General features: G+C 38.6%; 1 protein-coding gene across 8 annotated transcripts in view; it reads right to left on the bottom strand.

Moving 5' to 3' along the window:
* The window catches only part of ABI3BP (ABI family member 3 binding protein), a 260,392-nt gene extending 255,010 nt beyond the window's left edge, over positions 1-5,382 (bottom strand). For all 8 annotated transcript variants that reach the window (XM_070406074.1, XM_070406069.1, XM_070406070.1 and 5 more), the window contains exon 1: positions 5,228-5,382. In XM_070406074.1, the coding sequence (XP_070262175.1) occupies positions 5,228-5,306 (79 nt within the window). In that variant the 5' untranslated portion in view covers positions 5,307-5,382. The remainder of the gene's footprint in view (positions 1-5,227) is intronic.
* Positions 5,383-18,390: the final 13,008 nt, after the last annotated feature.

Below are 18,390 nucleotides of genomic sequence, written 5' to 3'. Positions count from 1 at the left end.
GGGCCACTAGTTCTCTTATAATTCTTGATCCTCTGTCAGGGTTGGGTTCTCCTGCTTGTTCTCAAAGCTGTTCGTACTTCTCCCAAATCAGACACTGATCTCACTTGATTGTAATGATGCCTATACATCCATGTCTCTTCCAGGAACTGGTCAGCTCCCTGAAGACAAGTGCTGAGCTGTGTCTTCCCAGCTTCGGGAGTTCTGCATGTATACAGACTATAATTTGTTACTTGAACAAATTAGCTATCTTTACATGGAGCAGGGAACTGGTACTACATAGAAATTAAGGGTATAATCTTTTGCCACTTGCTGGCTGAGTGACTTTGGGCAAACCACTTAAACACTGAGGCAAACATTTTTATGCTCTCTAAAATGAGAGTAATAAAACACCTGCTTTATAGGAAAGCTTTGGGAATTTAGTTAGATTTTCCACATTAAGAATATTTAGCCAGCCCTAGCTGGTTTGGCTCAGTGGCTAGAGTGTCAGCCTGTGGACTGAAGGGTCCCAGGTTCAATTCCAGTCAAGGGCACATGCCGGGGTTGCAGACTTGATCCCCAGTAAGGGGTATGCAGGAGGCAGCCGATCAATGATTCCCTCTCATCATTGATGTTTCTGTCTCTCTCTCCCTCTCCTTTCCTCTCTGAAATCAATAAAAATATATTTTTTAAAAGAATATTTAGCCATAAATTACCACAACTATCTAATGTGAGCTCAAAGAACGTTATCTGTGATAATAATAATAACAGTTATTAATAGCTATGAGAGCTATTATTATTATCATCTACCCCTGTGTGTTTTGTCCTTGGAGTCAGAGATTTCTACCTTGTCAGGTAAGAACCTGAGGCAAAGAGCCAGACGTGACTTTCCTTTGCCACATGCCAAGAGTCGCTCCCAAGAGCCTCATGCTCTCGGCCCATCTGATTGCCCTTGTATCTTGGATGCTCCTCTGCTGCTCTCTGCCCATATGCCTCAGGAGGACTGATAGAGTTGGCTAGAAATAGTAGCCTTTGCCTTCTGGCTTATTACACAGGATTTTCTGCAAAGAGGTGTGTCAAGCCCCTCATGTCTCATTATAAGCTTTTGTTGGCTCCCTTCACTATATGTGTGTTCTCTGTGGTTTTTACTTTAGCCTGTGCTCCGGGGGGGGGGGGGGGGGGGGGGGGGGGGGGAAAGAAGTTCTATGGTGCCAAGAACAAAGATTCTGAGAGGTAGCTGGAGCACAGGGATGTCAAAGGTGTAAAACAACGTGGTAATTCTTCTCTAGGGCCTGTGTGTTATAGCATAATCCTCCTCTTGAAAAACAAGTGCAAGAGAATGTCTCCTGGAGGTTCCATGAGGCCTTAACAATCTTAAGGGAAAAGCTGATCCTAAGGCAAAGGTGCAGATTTCCACAGACAATCAAACACTGTGTTGACAATGGTCAGGCTGAGACAGGGTAGAGGCCTTCTCTCATGGTAGAGCAACACTTATTCCCTTGCCACACCTTTCTGCCAAGAACTTGTCACCACATTTTCTATCCTCCAAGAGATTTATCTGACAGTTTGGACACATGTATTACTTGGAATGCATATTTTTTTCAGTATTGACCCACTTTTCTGTAACCCAATAATATTTATTGAATGAATACTTATTATACGTTAGACTCTTCACTAAAAGCTTTGCATCTCTTATTGTATTTAATACTAAAATACTATGTGATTATTAACATTATTCCCATTTACAGATGAGAAAACTGAGACTTAGCAAAGGTAAATGATTTATCAAGGAATATAGTAATTGAGAAGTGAAGATGAGACATCTGTTAATAATAGTCTCCAACTCTAAGCTTTTAAAAAGCAGCGACTCATAATTTATTTTCTATAAGTATGTGACTAAATATGCAAACATGCATAAGACATGCACTGAGTGACTTCTTATTAAAAATAATTTTTTTTTCTTATAAATAACAAAATATATATATACAGGGTGGGCAAAAGTAGGGTAACAGTTGTGGATACACAAAACACAGAGTTTATTATTGTATTATTAGAGGCCTGGTGCACGAATTCATGCACGAGTGGGGTCCCTCAGCCTGGCTGGTGAGCAGGACCAATCAGGGCCATCTCGCCCAGTCCTGATCAAGGCTGGCCGGCTGGAGGGAGGGACCACAGAAGGTTGGCTGTGGGAGCACACTGATCACCAGGGGGCAGCTCCTGCATTGAGCATCTGGCCCTGGTGGTAAATGCATGTCATAGCTACCGGCTGGTTATCTGGTCATCCAGTCCCCTGGTTGTAACAGTTGCTTAGGCTTTTATATATATGAATTATTTATCAATTATTGTATGATTTTCCATATGAACTGTAACCCTACTTTTGCCCCACCCTGTATATAAATATTATATTATATTATATTATATTATATTATATTATATTATATTATACTAGAGGCCCAGTGCATGAATTCGTACACGGTTGGGGTCCCTCGGCTTGGCCAGCAATTGGGGCTAATCAGGGCCATCTCGCCCAGTCCGGGTGATGGGGAGGGACCATGGGAGGTGACGGGAGGGACTGTGGGAGGTTGGCTGGCTAGTCGCAGGAGGTTGGCTGTGGGAGCGCATTGACCACCAGGAGCAGCACCTGCGTTGAGCATCTTCCTCCTGGTGGTCAGTGTGTGTCATCGTGACCAGTCATAATGGTCGCTTAGGCTTTTATATATATAGATTATGTTATATTATATATCTCAAATAGAACACAGTTTCAAGTCAGAAGCCCAGGATCCCAGTTCTGGTTCTTCCATCAATGTAGAAAAGTTACTAAACTTCCCTTGCCCATCTTAATTTGAAAATACGTGGTTGTATTAGGTCAGAAATTACCAAATGTTGGCCTGTGATGAACTTCATCAGTCTGAGGTGAAATGTAAAAAATAAGAACAATGGATATATTTACATAAATTTGCTTATTTTATAAATCTGTTAAAGTGGCTATTTTTTAATAAACAATGGTGATCTTTTTCCCTTGACATCCTTACCTGGCAAAATTCAAGTATGTCCTCCATAGCAGGACCTGACATTAAAAACACATATGTATTTTTACTGGTTCATAAACCCAAAGGTCAGGGAACACTAAACTACGTGATCACTAGTGTACTTTCTAGCTTTAAAATTCTATCCTGTTCTTAGATCACAAATGATATTTAACTGGCTCTAAAGTAGAAAAGAAGAAAAAGTGTTATCCCCTTTTTCCTTGTTTATTTCAGCATTTCCCCAAATGTGTTCTGCTGAAAGACAGCCCTTAGCAAGATATTATAGCTATTCCACCAGAAAAGCATTCTTAGTCAAATGAGTTTGGAAAACAATAGGTTAAATAAGTTGGACAGGTTTCCTAATTAAAAAGTTTCAGATCCTGTAAAATTCTTATGTTTATTGTGACTCCTCAAAAGGAGACAAAGTATGAGTGCTCCCCAAGTTACTGATGGAGAGTAGATGCTCCCCAACCCCATTTCGAGGACAGTACACCTATTCCTGAAATACAATTTGAGAAAGACAACTTCAGTTAAAGCTAAAAGAAAGTTTCTTCGTAGCTTTCATAATAAAAAAAATATATAGTATTACAGGCAAGGAGACTTCCACTTACTTTATAATATTACCAAAACTATGGATATTTTCAAAAATTACAAAAGAAGCCTGGATAAAAATACTTCAGATAAAAGTGCATTGGGACTAAAGAAGAGTTTTGTGGCTGTTTTGATAATTTTTTTACCATAACATATTTTAAAAATTATGTCAACAGATTTATATCCAGCGATTACAACATGATAATTAAAGCACTTGGAATTTGCAGAAATCTTCAGTAACAAATTGTGACTATCATCCCTGCACAGTGAATAAAAGGTAAAATAAAACCAAGGTAGAAATTGAGCCTGAGAAAACCCCTGGATTCCTCTCAAATAGTGTGACCTTATTAAATATTTCAGCAGCAGGAACAATTCATTTTGAATGCTTATGCTTGTGGCTCATAATTGATTTATTGCAACACTTCTATGATTGAAAAACAAAATTCTTGATAGAAGATAAAAATCTAATAGTGTGTGCTTGTTTTTCTTTTTCTTTGCATAATTATCCAGAGTTAAACGTTGCCTTTTTCTTTACCCTTTATGTGATCATGTTAAATATCAACTAGCCAAACCCTTCCGCCTTCACAATTCTAGATTCAACTTTCACTCAACACACTGAGGAGAGAACAACTGTCACTTGGGACAAACTATCCCCTAGGAAGGATCTTTCGGACGTTCTGACACTAACACTCTTGCTCTCTGACTCCCTGCCCAGCAGGGTTTTGACAAGCCTGTGGCTCTGCATTACCTCCACTATTTTCCATTGTGACTCTACATAAGTTTCAGCCTGTTTTCCTAATCCTGCTGACTAAAGCAGTCTGTCACCATAAAAAGCCTCTCGGACCTGGAGTTGGCTTGGGAAAGTGCCTTTGCAAAGGAACAAAAAAGTACACGTAACGTTTACGTTTCAAGGCAGGAGAGAGGAAAGCTCTTGTTTTCATGCTGATGGGCTCAAACGATTGTTTTTAGGGTTTAATTTTCAAAATATGAATTTGCTTCTGGTGACATTTGTAAACAAAATACCAATTCTAAAATGAGAGCACTTTAGCCAGGAAAGGGGGGAGTGTCCTGTCCAGCAGATCAAAACTCATCCAAACTCCACTGCAGAAGCGTGTCTATGAATTAACACATGGCTGACGTGCCGCGCCTCGGGTCCCCAAACCTCCGAGTGAACAGGTGTGCGGGAGGTTCACACCAAAGATTCAGTTTTCCGAATTAACTGCTTTAAAACCTTACGATAGCACTGGCTTAGTCTCTGGGAAGGGGGATAAAACACCAAGAACTCTTTTTAACAGACTACAATGCTCATCTATATAATTTGATTCCACATACAAATACTGTAGTTGGACACGATACCATGCAAGCTCCCGTGAACATCTGCTAAACCTAAAATAAGAAGTTGGATTTCATTTTTGTAATAAAGAGATCCAACTGAAAAGTAAATAACAGAGAGAGGGGAAAAAAAGTAAAAGTTTCAGTAACTCCTTCACACATCTGAACTTAGACTGTCCACCCTATAAAACGCTATGCCCCCCACCCCCATCTGGAAAAGCAGATCACACTTAACGTCAACATTTCAAAACTAGTATCGCTTAAAAATTATTGTTAAAACACAACACATCAGAGCTACTTGCCTTTTGGCAATTTCTGTGCATTTCCCAGGGCTAGTGCAAAACTTCCACAGAGAAGGAGACACCCCAGGCTGGACAGCATGTTGCATTTGCCACCTCACACGGGGAGTGGTGCTGGTGGGTGTCCCGCAACCCTGGAGCTGCATTTAAGTGGACTGTCTCCCGGTGACAGGCGGGCGGCTGCACTGAGCCGAGCCGTGGGCTTACTCACAGGGGGTGGAGACAGCATGACATCACACCCTTTCTCACACCAAAAAAAAGAAAGGCACAACAGCAAAAACATATCATAACATTTCCTGCTAGGTTATAACTGTCTGTCTCTTGCTCCTGTGATAGAAACATCAAACTTATGTTCAATCTGTGTTTGTGAAAGAAAAAGTATTTAGTCAATTTTGAAACATTGGTTGAGCTATTTTAAAAAATCCAGAAAAGACATACTTAAAACCATTGGAACGTTAAAAATATAAAATAAAACCTTATTAGGAAGGAAACTGTTTTTAATTATCCAGTACACCAATCCGATTCTTCTTTTAAATGGGAGTAAACTCATAAAAATGCACTTTTAACCATTCTGAAGTTCCAGTATTATAAGAAACATTTAAAAGTGAATACTTGGCTACACAGCTATTCATTGCACGCACGCACACACACACACACACACACACACACACAGATATACATACTGATAGTCTCTAGATATAGATGCAGAGATATAGTGAATTCACTGTCACTGATTGTCCACAGCTCTGGTCCATGTTGTGTAATACTATCTTTGCCCACATTATTGTAATTTAATCCTCACAGTGGCTGTACAGGAAGTATGATGATATCACCACTTTATCAGTGAGAAAACCTGAAGCTTAGACAGTTAAATGTCCTGACAGTGTATTCTAATGGTTAATAATTTGGATGGGCTTTGCAATAGAACTGACCAGAGTTTAAATGTGTATGCCATATGCCTTTGAACAAATTGCTCCATCTCTAGCTCATCAACTTTGCTTATATTTAAGTGCTTGCTTCATGCCAGGTGCTGATATGATCAGTTCACATATATTAAAACATTTATTCCTCAAAATAACCTACAAGCAGCCAGTGTCATCATCTCTACTTTACAGGTGACAAATCCTGGGCATAGAGAGGATAAGTGGCAGGCACAAGGTCACAACTAGTAAGCAACAGAGCTGGCATTTTAATCAGGCAATTTAACCCCAGAGCTTGCACTCGTCATCACTGAACTTTAAATTCGAAAGTAGAGATGATAGTACCGATTTCATACATTTGCTAGCAGGATTTTGGGATAGCGTTTACCATAGTACCTGACCCACAGAAAGCATTTAATAAATAACAGTCACTGAAAACAACAAAAATATTTTTCGCACGTAAGTAGGACTATATTTCTAACTGGGTGCTTCTATTTCCAACGCTCATGTGTGTCCACTCTCCTCCTACTTCACATTTCCCTGAATACAGGCCTTGCTGGAATGGCTGCATTAATAAAGTGCTTTAAATGTTGTCTGTACATTCATATTGACTCTGAAAATAGCCTATTTCATGGGATTGCTGTAGCTGAGGGAAGCGGACTAACTCTGGTCAAGTGAGATTCCAGTCAATAAACTTCCCAAAGAGAAACTGAAGAGACAGCCCTGTCTGTCTTCCGAATAAAGTGTGAGGAGGCACATTGTTAAAGTCATTAGAGCTGGCGCGGTCTCAGCTTTCACCCTAGGAATGCTCTGGCCCTGGTTACTGAGGGGATCTGGTTATTTACCAGGTCTTTTCATCTCTAATGTTTTACTCGACTAGGCAGCTCTCTCGAACCCGAGCTCGGACATTCATCCAGCTGGCACCGCTGATTCCGCCTCTATATGCCATTGCCAGGGAGGCCTCTGTGCCAGCAGAAACGACAGGTTCCTGAGGGGAAAAAATAACCGAGCAGAAATATTGAGAAGAAGGCTATGTGCGGGGCTGGTCCGCGGGTTAGGTAATGGAATTACGGGATCAGTCTCTGCTTGAGCAATCATTATTTGCAGTTTGAAACTGTCTGGGAGCTAATTAAATAAAAGCTGATCTCTGATTATTTTGTCCGGAAAAGGTGATTTATTGCCTTAACTAGTAGGACACTGAGCAGTCAGTGAAGACACTGAAAGACTTCCTCTCCAAAGACCAGGGAGGGGCACGCCATAAAGAAGCAGACCATGTTAGAGGAGACATTTCACTTCTCAATGAACAAAAAGTTTCCTATCATGTCAGAGTCCCAACCCAAGCGGGAGGTGGACAAATAGTCCTGAGGAACTGTAAGCGCCTTGCTACATGGAATAAAACTTCAGAGCTGTGGGCATGTGATCATTCGAGGATTTAAGGCCATTTTCAAGGAAGAATTACCCTCTGACCATGGGTACCCTGGAGATGACGGCTCTGGACTAATCTGTGCATCCCTGTGAGGTCTCTCAGCTGTCATGAGAGAAGGCCAACACGAAGTCTGGTTGTGTCTATATTTATCTGAAAATATAGAAATCTAAAGTTCCATTAGTTGTGAGATTGTAGAATATTGTATTCACCAATATCTGTGAAAAGCCTAGTTTTACACACTTGTTCAACTCCATAGAATGCATAACACTGAGAGTGAACTGTATGTAAAATATAGACCCTGGATGATAACAATGTGTCAATTTAGGCTCATCAATTGTTCCAAATGTACCACTCTGATGGGGATGTTGGGATGGGGAGGGTGGAGGGTATATGCTGTATCTCTAAATGTGTCGGGTCAAGGAGTAGGTATATGGGAAATCTCTATCTTCTGCTGTGAACCTAAAACTGCTGTTAAAAGAAAATTATTTTAAAAATCCTGTTGAGAACATTTAGGAAGAACTGCTGGAAAAACACATAAAATATATGTGCGTTGTCTTTATCCTGTGAAGGCAGGAACCATGTCTGTTTTTGCTTATCACTGTACCCAGTGCATATAATGAAAATGCAGTAAGTGCGATGAGTAAGTATCAAATGAAGCAAAATTCATCAATTCTTCCAGATAGTCTAAAGGTTAGCTCTGAATCAAACCAGAGAGAACTAGAGTATGACTGGATTGATAGTTGTTGGGAGAGAAGTCAAGGGTCCCTTCCACTTCTGCACATCTTATGAGAAGAGGCACTGATTCCCTGTGTTCCAGGCTTGTTTTTCAAGAATATTTGGCTCTGGCTGGTGTGGCTCAGTTGGTCATCCAGTGCATACCAAAAGGTTGCTGGTTTGATTCCTGGTCAGGGCACATCCCAATGTTGCTGACTCGATCCTCAGTGCAGGGTGTGCAGGAGGCAGCCAATGGATGTTTCACTCTCACATCAGTGTTTCTCTCTCTCTCTCTCTCTCTCTCTCTCTCTCTCTCTCTCTCTCTCTCTCCCTCTCTCTCTCCCTTCTTCTCTCTGCAAAAATCAATAAAAAATATTTTAGCTCAGCCAGGTGTGGCTCAGTGGTTGAGCATAGACACAAGGACCAAGAGGTCACCCGTTCCATTCCTGGTCAGGGCATCTGCCTGGGTTGCAGGCTCATTCCCAGTAGGGAGCGCACAGGAGGCAGCTGATGATTCTCTCTCATCATTGATGTTTCTCTCCCTCTCCCTTCCTCTCTGAAATCAATAAAAAATATATATTTTTAAATATTTTTTAAAATTTAAACAAAAAGAATATCTGTATAGCAAACAGCTTTGGAAGATAGAAGTTTGTTTACTGCCCTATGTAATAAAGGCAATGTTTCCCTCTGGAGTAAAGGGAACACATGCTCACTTCCTATTATCAACGATTCAGGTTTCCTAAGGACAGGGCTCCTGTTCTATAATACAACCCATGGCGTGTGTAGGTGTCACCTATACCTCCTTGTGCTTCCCTATGGGGCACTGGGGCACCTAGAACTGGCACAAATGCTGATATGCAGGCTACTGCTATTGCTCTGAATAAACAGTCCTTTTTGTCTTTGACTCAGGAGTTTTGTGTCTCCTGCCAGCATCCATGTACTGTGCGTGTTAGCTTGCACGTACAGTAAAATATCAACCCTTCATAGCTCTTGACAATAAGATTGGCTCATTCCAAAATATTTTATTAGATAATCTTTGGTATAATGCCATCGCCCACATTGAAATCCACTATAAGAATCAACCATGAAAGTCTATTGTGCAAAGGAAGAGTGCTGCTAGACATTGCTTATGAAACCATATAGTATCCTCTTTCTAAAAACCGTGGAGAAGAAACTTTAACTCTTCTTTACGTGAAAAACGATTGTAATTTTTCTGAGCAACTGTATTTATGTCGTGACATCATAACCAGGTTTCTTGTTCTGCATTGACTGCTAGAAAACCAGAGCCAAACGTGTTCCTGGCCCACACTAAGTATATAGACATGATGCATGTCTTGGCATCATGCCTGGTTTTATTTTCCATCTCCACCCTTATTTCTTGCTTACTTGGAGTCTTAATTTATGTGATTTTATAAGTTGCTTTTCTTTTTTTTCTGGAATAAGGTTAGGGATAAACAAACTCCACACACAGGAGTTGCATCAAAAATATGCGTCAAACTAAAAAGTTCCTGCATGGCAAAATAAACCATCAACAAAACGAAAAGGAAACCCACTGTATAGGAGAACATATTTGCCAATGATACATCTGATAAGGGGTTAATTTCCAAAATATATAAATAATTTATACAACTCAACACCATGAAGATAATCCAATTAAAAAACAGGCAAAGGATCTGAATAGACACTTCTCCAAAGAGGACATACAGATGGCCAATAGACTTATGAAAAGATGTTCAATGTAACTAATCAACAGAGAGATGCAAATTAAAACCACAATGAACTACCACCTCATACTTGCCAGAACGGCTATCACCAATAATTCAACAAACAGCAGTACTGGCAAAGATGTGGAAAAAGGGGAACCCCTGTACACCGTTGGTGGAAATGCAGACTGGTGCAGCCACTGTGGAAAATAGTATGGAGGTTCTTTAAAAAATTAAAAATGGAACTGCCATTTGACCCAGCGATCCCTCTTCTGGGAAAATGTCCTAAGAAACCAGAAACACGAATTTGAAAGAATATATGCACCCCTATGTTCATAGCTGTGTTATTTACAATAGCCAAGATCTGGAAATGGCCCAAGGGCCCATCAGTAGATGAGTGGACAAGAAAGCTGTGGCACATTTACACAATGGATATTATGTGGCCATAAAAAAGAACAAATTACCTTTTGCCACAACATGGGTGCAATTATTATGCTAAGTGAAATAAGTCAATCAGAGAAAGACAAATACCAGATGATCTCACTTGTATGGTATTGTGGAATCTATTGAATGAAATAAACTGATGAACAAAGAGGCATGGATACACAGAACAGACCGACAGTTGTCAGAGGGGAGGTGAGTGATGGAGAACTGGATGAAAGAAGGTGAAGACCCCTATGTTCATTGCAGAATTATTCAGGTGGCCAAGACATGGAAACAACCAAAGTATCCCATGATAGAGGACTGGATAAAGAAGATGTGGTATGTATACACAATGGAATACTACTCAGGCATAAGAAAGGATGAAATAGCTCCATTTGCAACAACATGGATAGACCTTGAGAACATTAAGCTAAGTGAAATAAGTCAGTCAGAAAAAGGTGAGAACTATGTGGTTTCACTCACATGTGGGATATAAAACTGAAACTCATAAACATAAGCAGCAGTGCGGTGGTTGCCAGAGGCAAGGGGGTAAAGGGTGGGGGGTGGTCTTATGTAAGTTGACAGTAGATTTGACTTTGGGTGGTGGGCACATGGTGCAATATATAGATCTGGTAACGTAGAAACCCACACCTGAAACCTATATGTTCATGTCGACCAATGTCACCCCAATGAATTTAATAAATAAACATTAAAAGGAAAAAAAAGGTGAAGAGATTAGCCAAAGCACGTATATGTATAACCCATAGACACAGACAACAGTGAGATGATGGCCAGAGGGAAGGGGCTGGTGTGGGGTGGAAGTGGGCAAAGGGGTTTGGGAAATGGGGACATCTTTAATGTGTCAACAATAAAAATTAAGTTAAAATATAAAAAAAGTAAAATCATAAAAAATTACACAAATAAAGCCACTGGAGCCTTCAAAAATAAAATTAGTCAAATACGTGATGTGAGAACCTGTGAACTTGTTCTCTGCTTTCTTTTTTTACACAAGAGTAGACCCTGGTGGAATAATTATATAGCATCATTTCTTTATATTATTTCTCTCTTTGGGGAAGAGAGAACCACCGCACTGCTGCTTATGTTTATGAGTTTCAGTTTTACCTACTCTAAATAACTGTCATATTTGTAAGCTATGCATATTTGACTTTTTAAGTGTTCCTTGTTAATTCCATTATTTCAAATGAGACTTCACTAAAATTTATAAATCCTTCAAAGTTTGGACATAAATTCTGTGCAATCATTTTACCTATCAGTTCTCATTTTTTAGTCTCTCATATTTGCTCTCCTATTGCTAAGAGATTCAAAAAGGCTTATATATCTACAATTCATAATATGCAGATATGCTGGGGTTTTCTAGAAGATGCTAATAAAAATAATTTTTATTATGACTCATATTTGAAAATGGAAAACCAGTGTTCCATGCTTTCAGTCCCAATGTTGTTTTTATAATTCCTGAGCAAGACCTGTGATAAATTAGACGAGTATCCTGCTCCAATGGGAGTATATTGGACCAGAGAATGAAGTTCTCCTCTATGCTTTCTATATAGCACAGGGAAGTATTGCCCCTTAAATGCCTAAGTGACACTTGCAGATCATTCTTCAGTCTATCTAAAGGCTTCTTGGTCTCTAGATTTTTGGCTTTATAATCTTGAGGTAATTAGCAACTTATGGTTTTATCTATAATAATAAAAGCTATTGCTAATTAGACCAAACAGCCGAATGACCTTCCAGACAACCTTCTGGATGAAGCTGGGGCTGCAAGGGCCAAGCCCCTTGCACTAATTTCATGCATCAGGCCTTTAGTATGAGTATAAAGAATCCTTTCTTTCTGTTAGGTTCAAAACAAGCTTCTTTAAGACCTAATTTACACATCTCTGAGTGGTGATGCCTTCCTATATTCTCTAAATTCTCCTTTCTTTGTTGAGGTGCCGGGCTTGAACAGGTGGAGGCATTATATTTTACCAGCTTCAAATAATGTAAAAATTGAGGCAGTCAAGTGCTGACTGGGAAATATAAGCTAATAAACTATTCTCCTCTGAACAGGAGGATGTGTCAGAGGAGGGTCCTAAAATAGAGTACAGCAGCAGGGAGCCCAAGAACAGGAGGAGTGCAAAGAGGCAGCAGGTGGGACAAGTAGGAAGATGAATGTCCTGGGAATATACCACAGAGGAGCTTTGGCCAGCAGGCTAACCTTACACATTATTGCATGTGGGGTATGGGAGGCCTGGTGTGTTTTAAAGGCTGGGATAGCCATGGTCATAGTTTCCTAAACAACAGAATCCAAATCTCTAGATGCTTCCCAACTTCATTGCATTGTTTTGGGGAATAACAAGCAGACTGCAAGTAGAGTTAATTAAATGCTTTTAAAATACGGCAAAGATATCTAGAAAACCCCAGCATATCTTTGTAAAAATATTGGTTACTAGAGGGAAGGGGGTAGGAGATGGAAAGTGGGGGATAGGGTGTGTAAGGAGGGGCAAATATTTGGAGATAGAAGATGATTTCACTTTGGGTGGTGACAATGCAATCTACAGATCATGAATCATAGAAATATGCACTTGAAATCTATAGGATCCTATTAATCAATGTCACCTCAATAAATTTTTAAAAATTAAAATAAAATAAAATGAAAATACTGCAAAACTGAGATTGAGAATTACATCATTAATAATGTCTCTAATGAGAGAATAAACAGAAATAAGAAAACAAGAAAGAAGGACCCTTTGAAGCACATTTAGGGCACATCTCTCTCAAGGCATATATGTGGTCCTTTTCGCTATAGCTAGTGACTAAAATAAAGTATAGAACAGTATTCTAAAGGGAAGGACACATTCTAAATCTAATAAAAAAAAAAATACACCCTGACACGAAAGGGAAAGATGAGGTACATGGGTCTAAACTGAGAATAACAAGCTTTTCTCAGAAAATGATAGCATACAATAGTTGAATAATTTTAGTATTTAAAGTAACAATAACTGACAAGGATAAAGGTGAACAAAAATTTCATATATGAAATTCTGTGTTTTGACTTTGTGATACCCTTTTCCTTCTCATCTCTATATCTCCTCCAGCTTAAAAACATGTGCGTGGCTCTGGGCCAGTGTGGCTCAGCTGGTTGGGTGTTATCCCATACACCAAAAGTTTTCTGATTTAATTCCTGGTCAGGGCACATGCCCAGGTTGTGGGCTCGCCTCATCAATGTTTTGCTTGCACCAATGTTTCTCTCTATCTCCCTCTCTCTTCCTCTCTCTAAAAATCAGTTTAAAAAGCTTTTAAAATTAATTTAGTAGAAACGGGGTGACACCATGAATTTTAACTTGTAACTGTTACAAGCTCTTGTTGTATTTTTTAAATTATGTTTTTATTGATTTTAGAAAGGGAGAGAGCGAGAAACATCGATTGGTTTCTCAGCCAGGAACCAAACCCACAACGATGTTCAACCAAGTGAGCCACACCAGCCAGGGCCAATAAAAAAGATATTTTAAAAAAGACATTTGTGTTTGAAGTTAACAAAAATAATAACAGTTTATGAGATAATTAAATTATTTAAGAATATTGCAAAATCAAGGTTGGGGGTTACTTTGTGTAATAATGACTCTTAACAAGAGAATAAATAGAAATAAGGAAATGAAAATAAAATAAAGTATTTGTTTGATTTATACTTGTACTGTCAATATAGTAGTTATTAACCACCTGTGACTATTTAGCCGTTCTAATAGGTATAGTAGCATCTACTGAGCCCTCCCCTGATCTAGCCTTCAGGTATAGGCAGGCACCAAAATCTGAGTCACCAACAAATTGGCCTCACCCTGGTGATTCTCTGAGAACCCACCCTATTGAACCCATGTATCATCCAGAACTTCTTTTTTTTTCTTAATCCTCACTGGAGGATATTTTTTTCCATTGATTTTTTTTCTTTATTGATTAAGGTATTACATATGTGTCCTTATCTCCCCATTCCCCCACATCCCCCCACTCATGCCCTCACCCCCCTGGTGTCTGTGTCCATTGGTTAGGCTTATATTGATTTTTAGAGAGAGTGGAAGGGAAGAAGGGAGGGGGAGAGAGGAAAAGAAAGAGAAACATCTATGTTAGAAGACACATCGATTGGTTGCCTCTTGCATGTGCCCCAACCGGGGCAAGGGATCAAACCTGCAATCCAGGTACATGCCCTTGACCGAGAATCAAATCTGTGACCCTTCATTACATGGTCCAATGCTCTAACCACGGGAAAACACCAGGCAGGGCCAGCCCAAGCCTCTTTGAGCAGTATTCCTCACAAGTTTCTAACATCAGCCCACTCTGCAGACTTTTCTAAAATCTCTCAAAGTTCACAAACCCCTAACAAGCAATGGCTGGCCTCAGCATTCTCTGTGCTTCTTGCTAAATGGTCCCCAGCTCAGCACTAGTGGCAGCTGGCCTCAGTTCACAGAATAGCCTCTTTCAGGTGCTTCCAAGCCCAGCACAGGCAGAAACCAACTGCAAATCACTTTTAACTCCTATCAGATGGCCCTGTGCCAGGCACAGGCAGCAGATGACCTGGGCCTGCACTGGGGCCTTCCCAAGAATCCCCAGAACCAACATACCTAGTGGCCTGGCTGGCTTCAGACCACTTAAAAGTACCACCCATTTAATTTCACAAATGACACACCCAAAGGGTGAACTCAGCAGGCACCAGAACACCACTACAGTAAATCCTACTCTTTGGGGTCAGCCCATACACAACAACAGCTTGTTCCCTGAAGTCATGGCCAGTACTCACTACCTGAGGGTCAATCCCATCCACTGATATGCCAATAGCAATCAAGGCTCCATTATAACAGCAGAGCACATACAACCCACACAAGGGACACCCCTGGAGCATCCAGCTCAGGTGACCACGGATACTGTGCCACTGGGACTCACAGGACACCTACTATATAAAGCCACCCTACCAAAACTGAAAGATGTGGCAGATCTACCTAATATGTAGAAACAAATACAGGGGAGCAGCCAAAATGAGGGGACAAAAAGTGTCCCAAATGAAAGAACAGAACAAAAATTCAGAAAAAGAACTAAATAAAATGGAAACATGCAATCTACCAGATACAGAGTTCAAAACACTGCTAATAAGGATGCTAAATGAACTTAGGCAAAGAATCGGTTATCTCAATGAGAATTTCAATAAAAGATAGGAAACATAAAAATGGGAATAAAAATAATAAGAAATAACCAGTCAGAAATGAAGAATACAACTGAAATGAAGAATACATTTAAAGAAGTCAACAGTGTTTTAAATGAAGCAAAGGATTGAATCAGCAATTTGGAAGAAAAGGTAGCAGAAAATAATCAGAACAGCAAAAACAAAAAAGAAAAAGAAAGTGAGGATAGTTTAAGGGGCTTCTGGGACAATATCAAGCAAAACAACATTTGCATCACAAGGATACCAGAAGAGAGAAAGCAAGGAATTGAAAATCTATTTGAAGAAATAATGATTGAAAATTTTTGTAACCTGGTGAAGGAAACAGACATATGAGTTCAGGAAGTACAGAGTCCCAAACAAGATGAACCCAAAGAGGCTGGCACCAAGACACATCATAATTAAAATGTCAGAAGTTAAAGACAAGGATAGAATCTTAAAAGCAGCAAGAGAAAAGCAGTTATCTAAAAGGGAGCTCCCATAAGACTGTCAGCTGATTTCTCAACAGAAACTTTGCAGCCCAGAAGGGATTAGCATGAAATACGCAAAGTGATGAAAAGCCAGGATCTGCAACTAAATTACTCTACCCATCAGGGCTACTATTTAGAATCAAAGGAGAGATAAAGAGCTTCCAGATAAGAAAAAGCTTAAGTAGTTCATCACCAGGAAACTAGTGTTACAAGAAATATTAAAGGGATTTCTTTAAGAAAAAGGGATAAAAATATGAATAATAAAATGGCAATAACTACATACATATGAATAATTATTTTAAATGTAAGTAAATTAAAAGCTTCAGTCAAAAGACAGAAGGTAGATTAATGGATAAGAAAATAAGGCCCATAGATATGCGGACCACAAGAGAACCACTTCAGATCAAAAGACATACAGACTGAGAATAAGGGATGAAAAAAAGACATTTCATGCAAATGCAAATGAAAAGAAGCAGGGTAGCAATACTTATATGAGATGGAGGCTCCTAAAAAAAGTCAAATAGAACTACCATATCACCCAGGTTTATTCTGGAGTCAATTCTGCTCCATTGCTTTACTTGTACTATGTTAATGCCAATAACACATTGTCTTGAATACCACAGCTTTATAAGTTTTAAAATCAAGTGGCATTAACCCATCTAGGTAACTCTTTTGTATGTTCCCATGAATTTTAGAATCAGCTTGTCAAATTCTACCAAAAACAAAAAAACGAAGACGAAGCAGTAGTATATTTTGATAGAGATTACATTGAATCTATAGATCAATTTGGGGAGAATTGACATTATAACAAAATTGAGTGCTCTAACAGATAAATCAAGTATATATCTCCATTATATGTTTTCTTTCATTTCTCTCAAGAATATTTTATAGTTTTCAATGTTCTTACACATATTTTGTCAGATTTATTCATCAGTATTTTTAATTTTAATGCTATCATAAATCATATTTTTCTCATTTCAATTACCAACTTTTTACTGCGAGTGCATAGAAACACAATTTATTTTCATATGTTGAGCTTGTATTTTGAAACTTTGCCAACTTCAGTTATTAGTTACAAAACCTTTTGCTATATTCCATGAGATTACCTAAATAGAAAGTCATGTCATCTTCAAATAAAGACAGTTTCACAGTTTTTAAATTCCCAATTGAATGCATTTTATTTCTTTTTCTTCCCTTATTGAAAAAAGTTGAACCTCCAATACAGTGTTAAATGAAAGTGAGAGCAGACATCCTAGCTTGTTTTGTCTTTAGGTTTTTTGTAGATGTTTTTATATTATGAAAGTTCCTGCTATGTCTAGTTTTCTGAGAATTTTTATCAGAAATGGATGTTAAACTTTTTTTAAGTCTCTGCTATGTTAAGATAATCACATGGTTTTCTTTTTTTGTTAATAAGGTGAATTTCATTGATTGATGTTTGACTGTTAAATAAACCTTACATTCTTTAGACAAATCCCACCTAGTCATAATTTAGTATCCTTTTCATATATTGTTGGGTTTAATATGCTAACTTTTAGTTTAGAATATTTGCATCTATTCATGAATAATAATGGTCTGTAGTTTTTACATATACACATACATATATATAATGTCTTTGTCAAGTTTTGGTGTCAGAGAAATGTTGGTGTCACAGAATGAGTTTGGAAGTATGACCTCTTTTTTACATTCTAGAAGAGCTTGTGTAAAATTGGTATTATTTTTTCTAAAACTTTTGGTACAATTTGCCTATAAAGTCATGTGGGCTTGAATTTTTCTCTGTGGGAAGATTTTTGTTTTGTTTTATTTTGGGGGTGAGTTTTGTGGAAATTTTTTGTTTTAATAAGTATTTAATTTTTCTAATAAATAGATAAAGATATATTCAGATTATTTCTTCTTGAGTGAGGTTTGTGAGTTTGTGTCTTAAGAGGAATTTGATCTTTGAATATCTGTAGAATTTGCAATCATGTCACCTTTCTTGTTCCTGATATTGATTTATGTCTTTTCTCTCTTTTCTGATCAACCAAAATTTAGAAATGTTATATTTTCATTTCATTCGGTTAAAATATTCCCCTTTTGGTTTCTTCTTTTCTCATGTATTATTTAGAAGTATATTATTTGTCTCCAATATTTGGATGTTTTGCAGGGATCTTTTTGTTATTAATTCTAATTTAATTCCATTGTGGTTGAGAAATATACTTTACTTACTTATTAAATTTATTGAGGTGACATTGATCAACATGAACATATAGGTTTCAGGTGTGGGTTTTTATGTTACAAGATCTGTACATTGTGCCAAAGTCAAATCTTCTGTCA

This window comes from Myotis yumanensis, unplaced genomic scaffold, assembly GCF_028538775.1.
Source record: "Myotis yumanensis isolate MYYU_CA2020_CCGP unplaced genomic scaffold, mMyoYum1.0.hap1 SCAF_2, whole genome shotgun sequence".
Lineage (NCBI taxonomy): Eukaryota > Metazoa > Chordata > Mammalia > Chiroptera > Vespertilionidae > Myotis > Myotis yumanensis.
The sequence above is the reverse complement of the archived record's forward strand: the minus strand, read 5'-3'. Positions and strand labels throughout refer to the sequence as shown.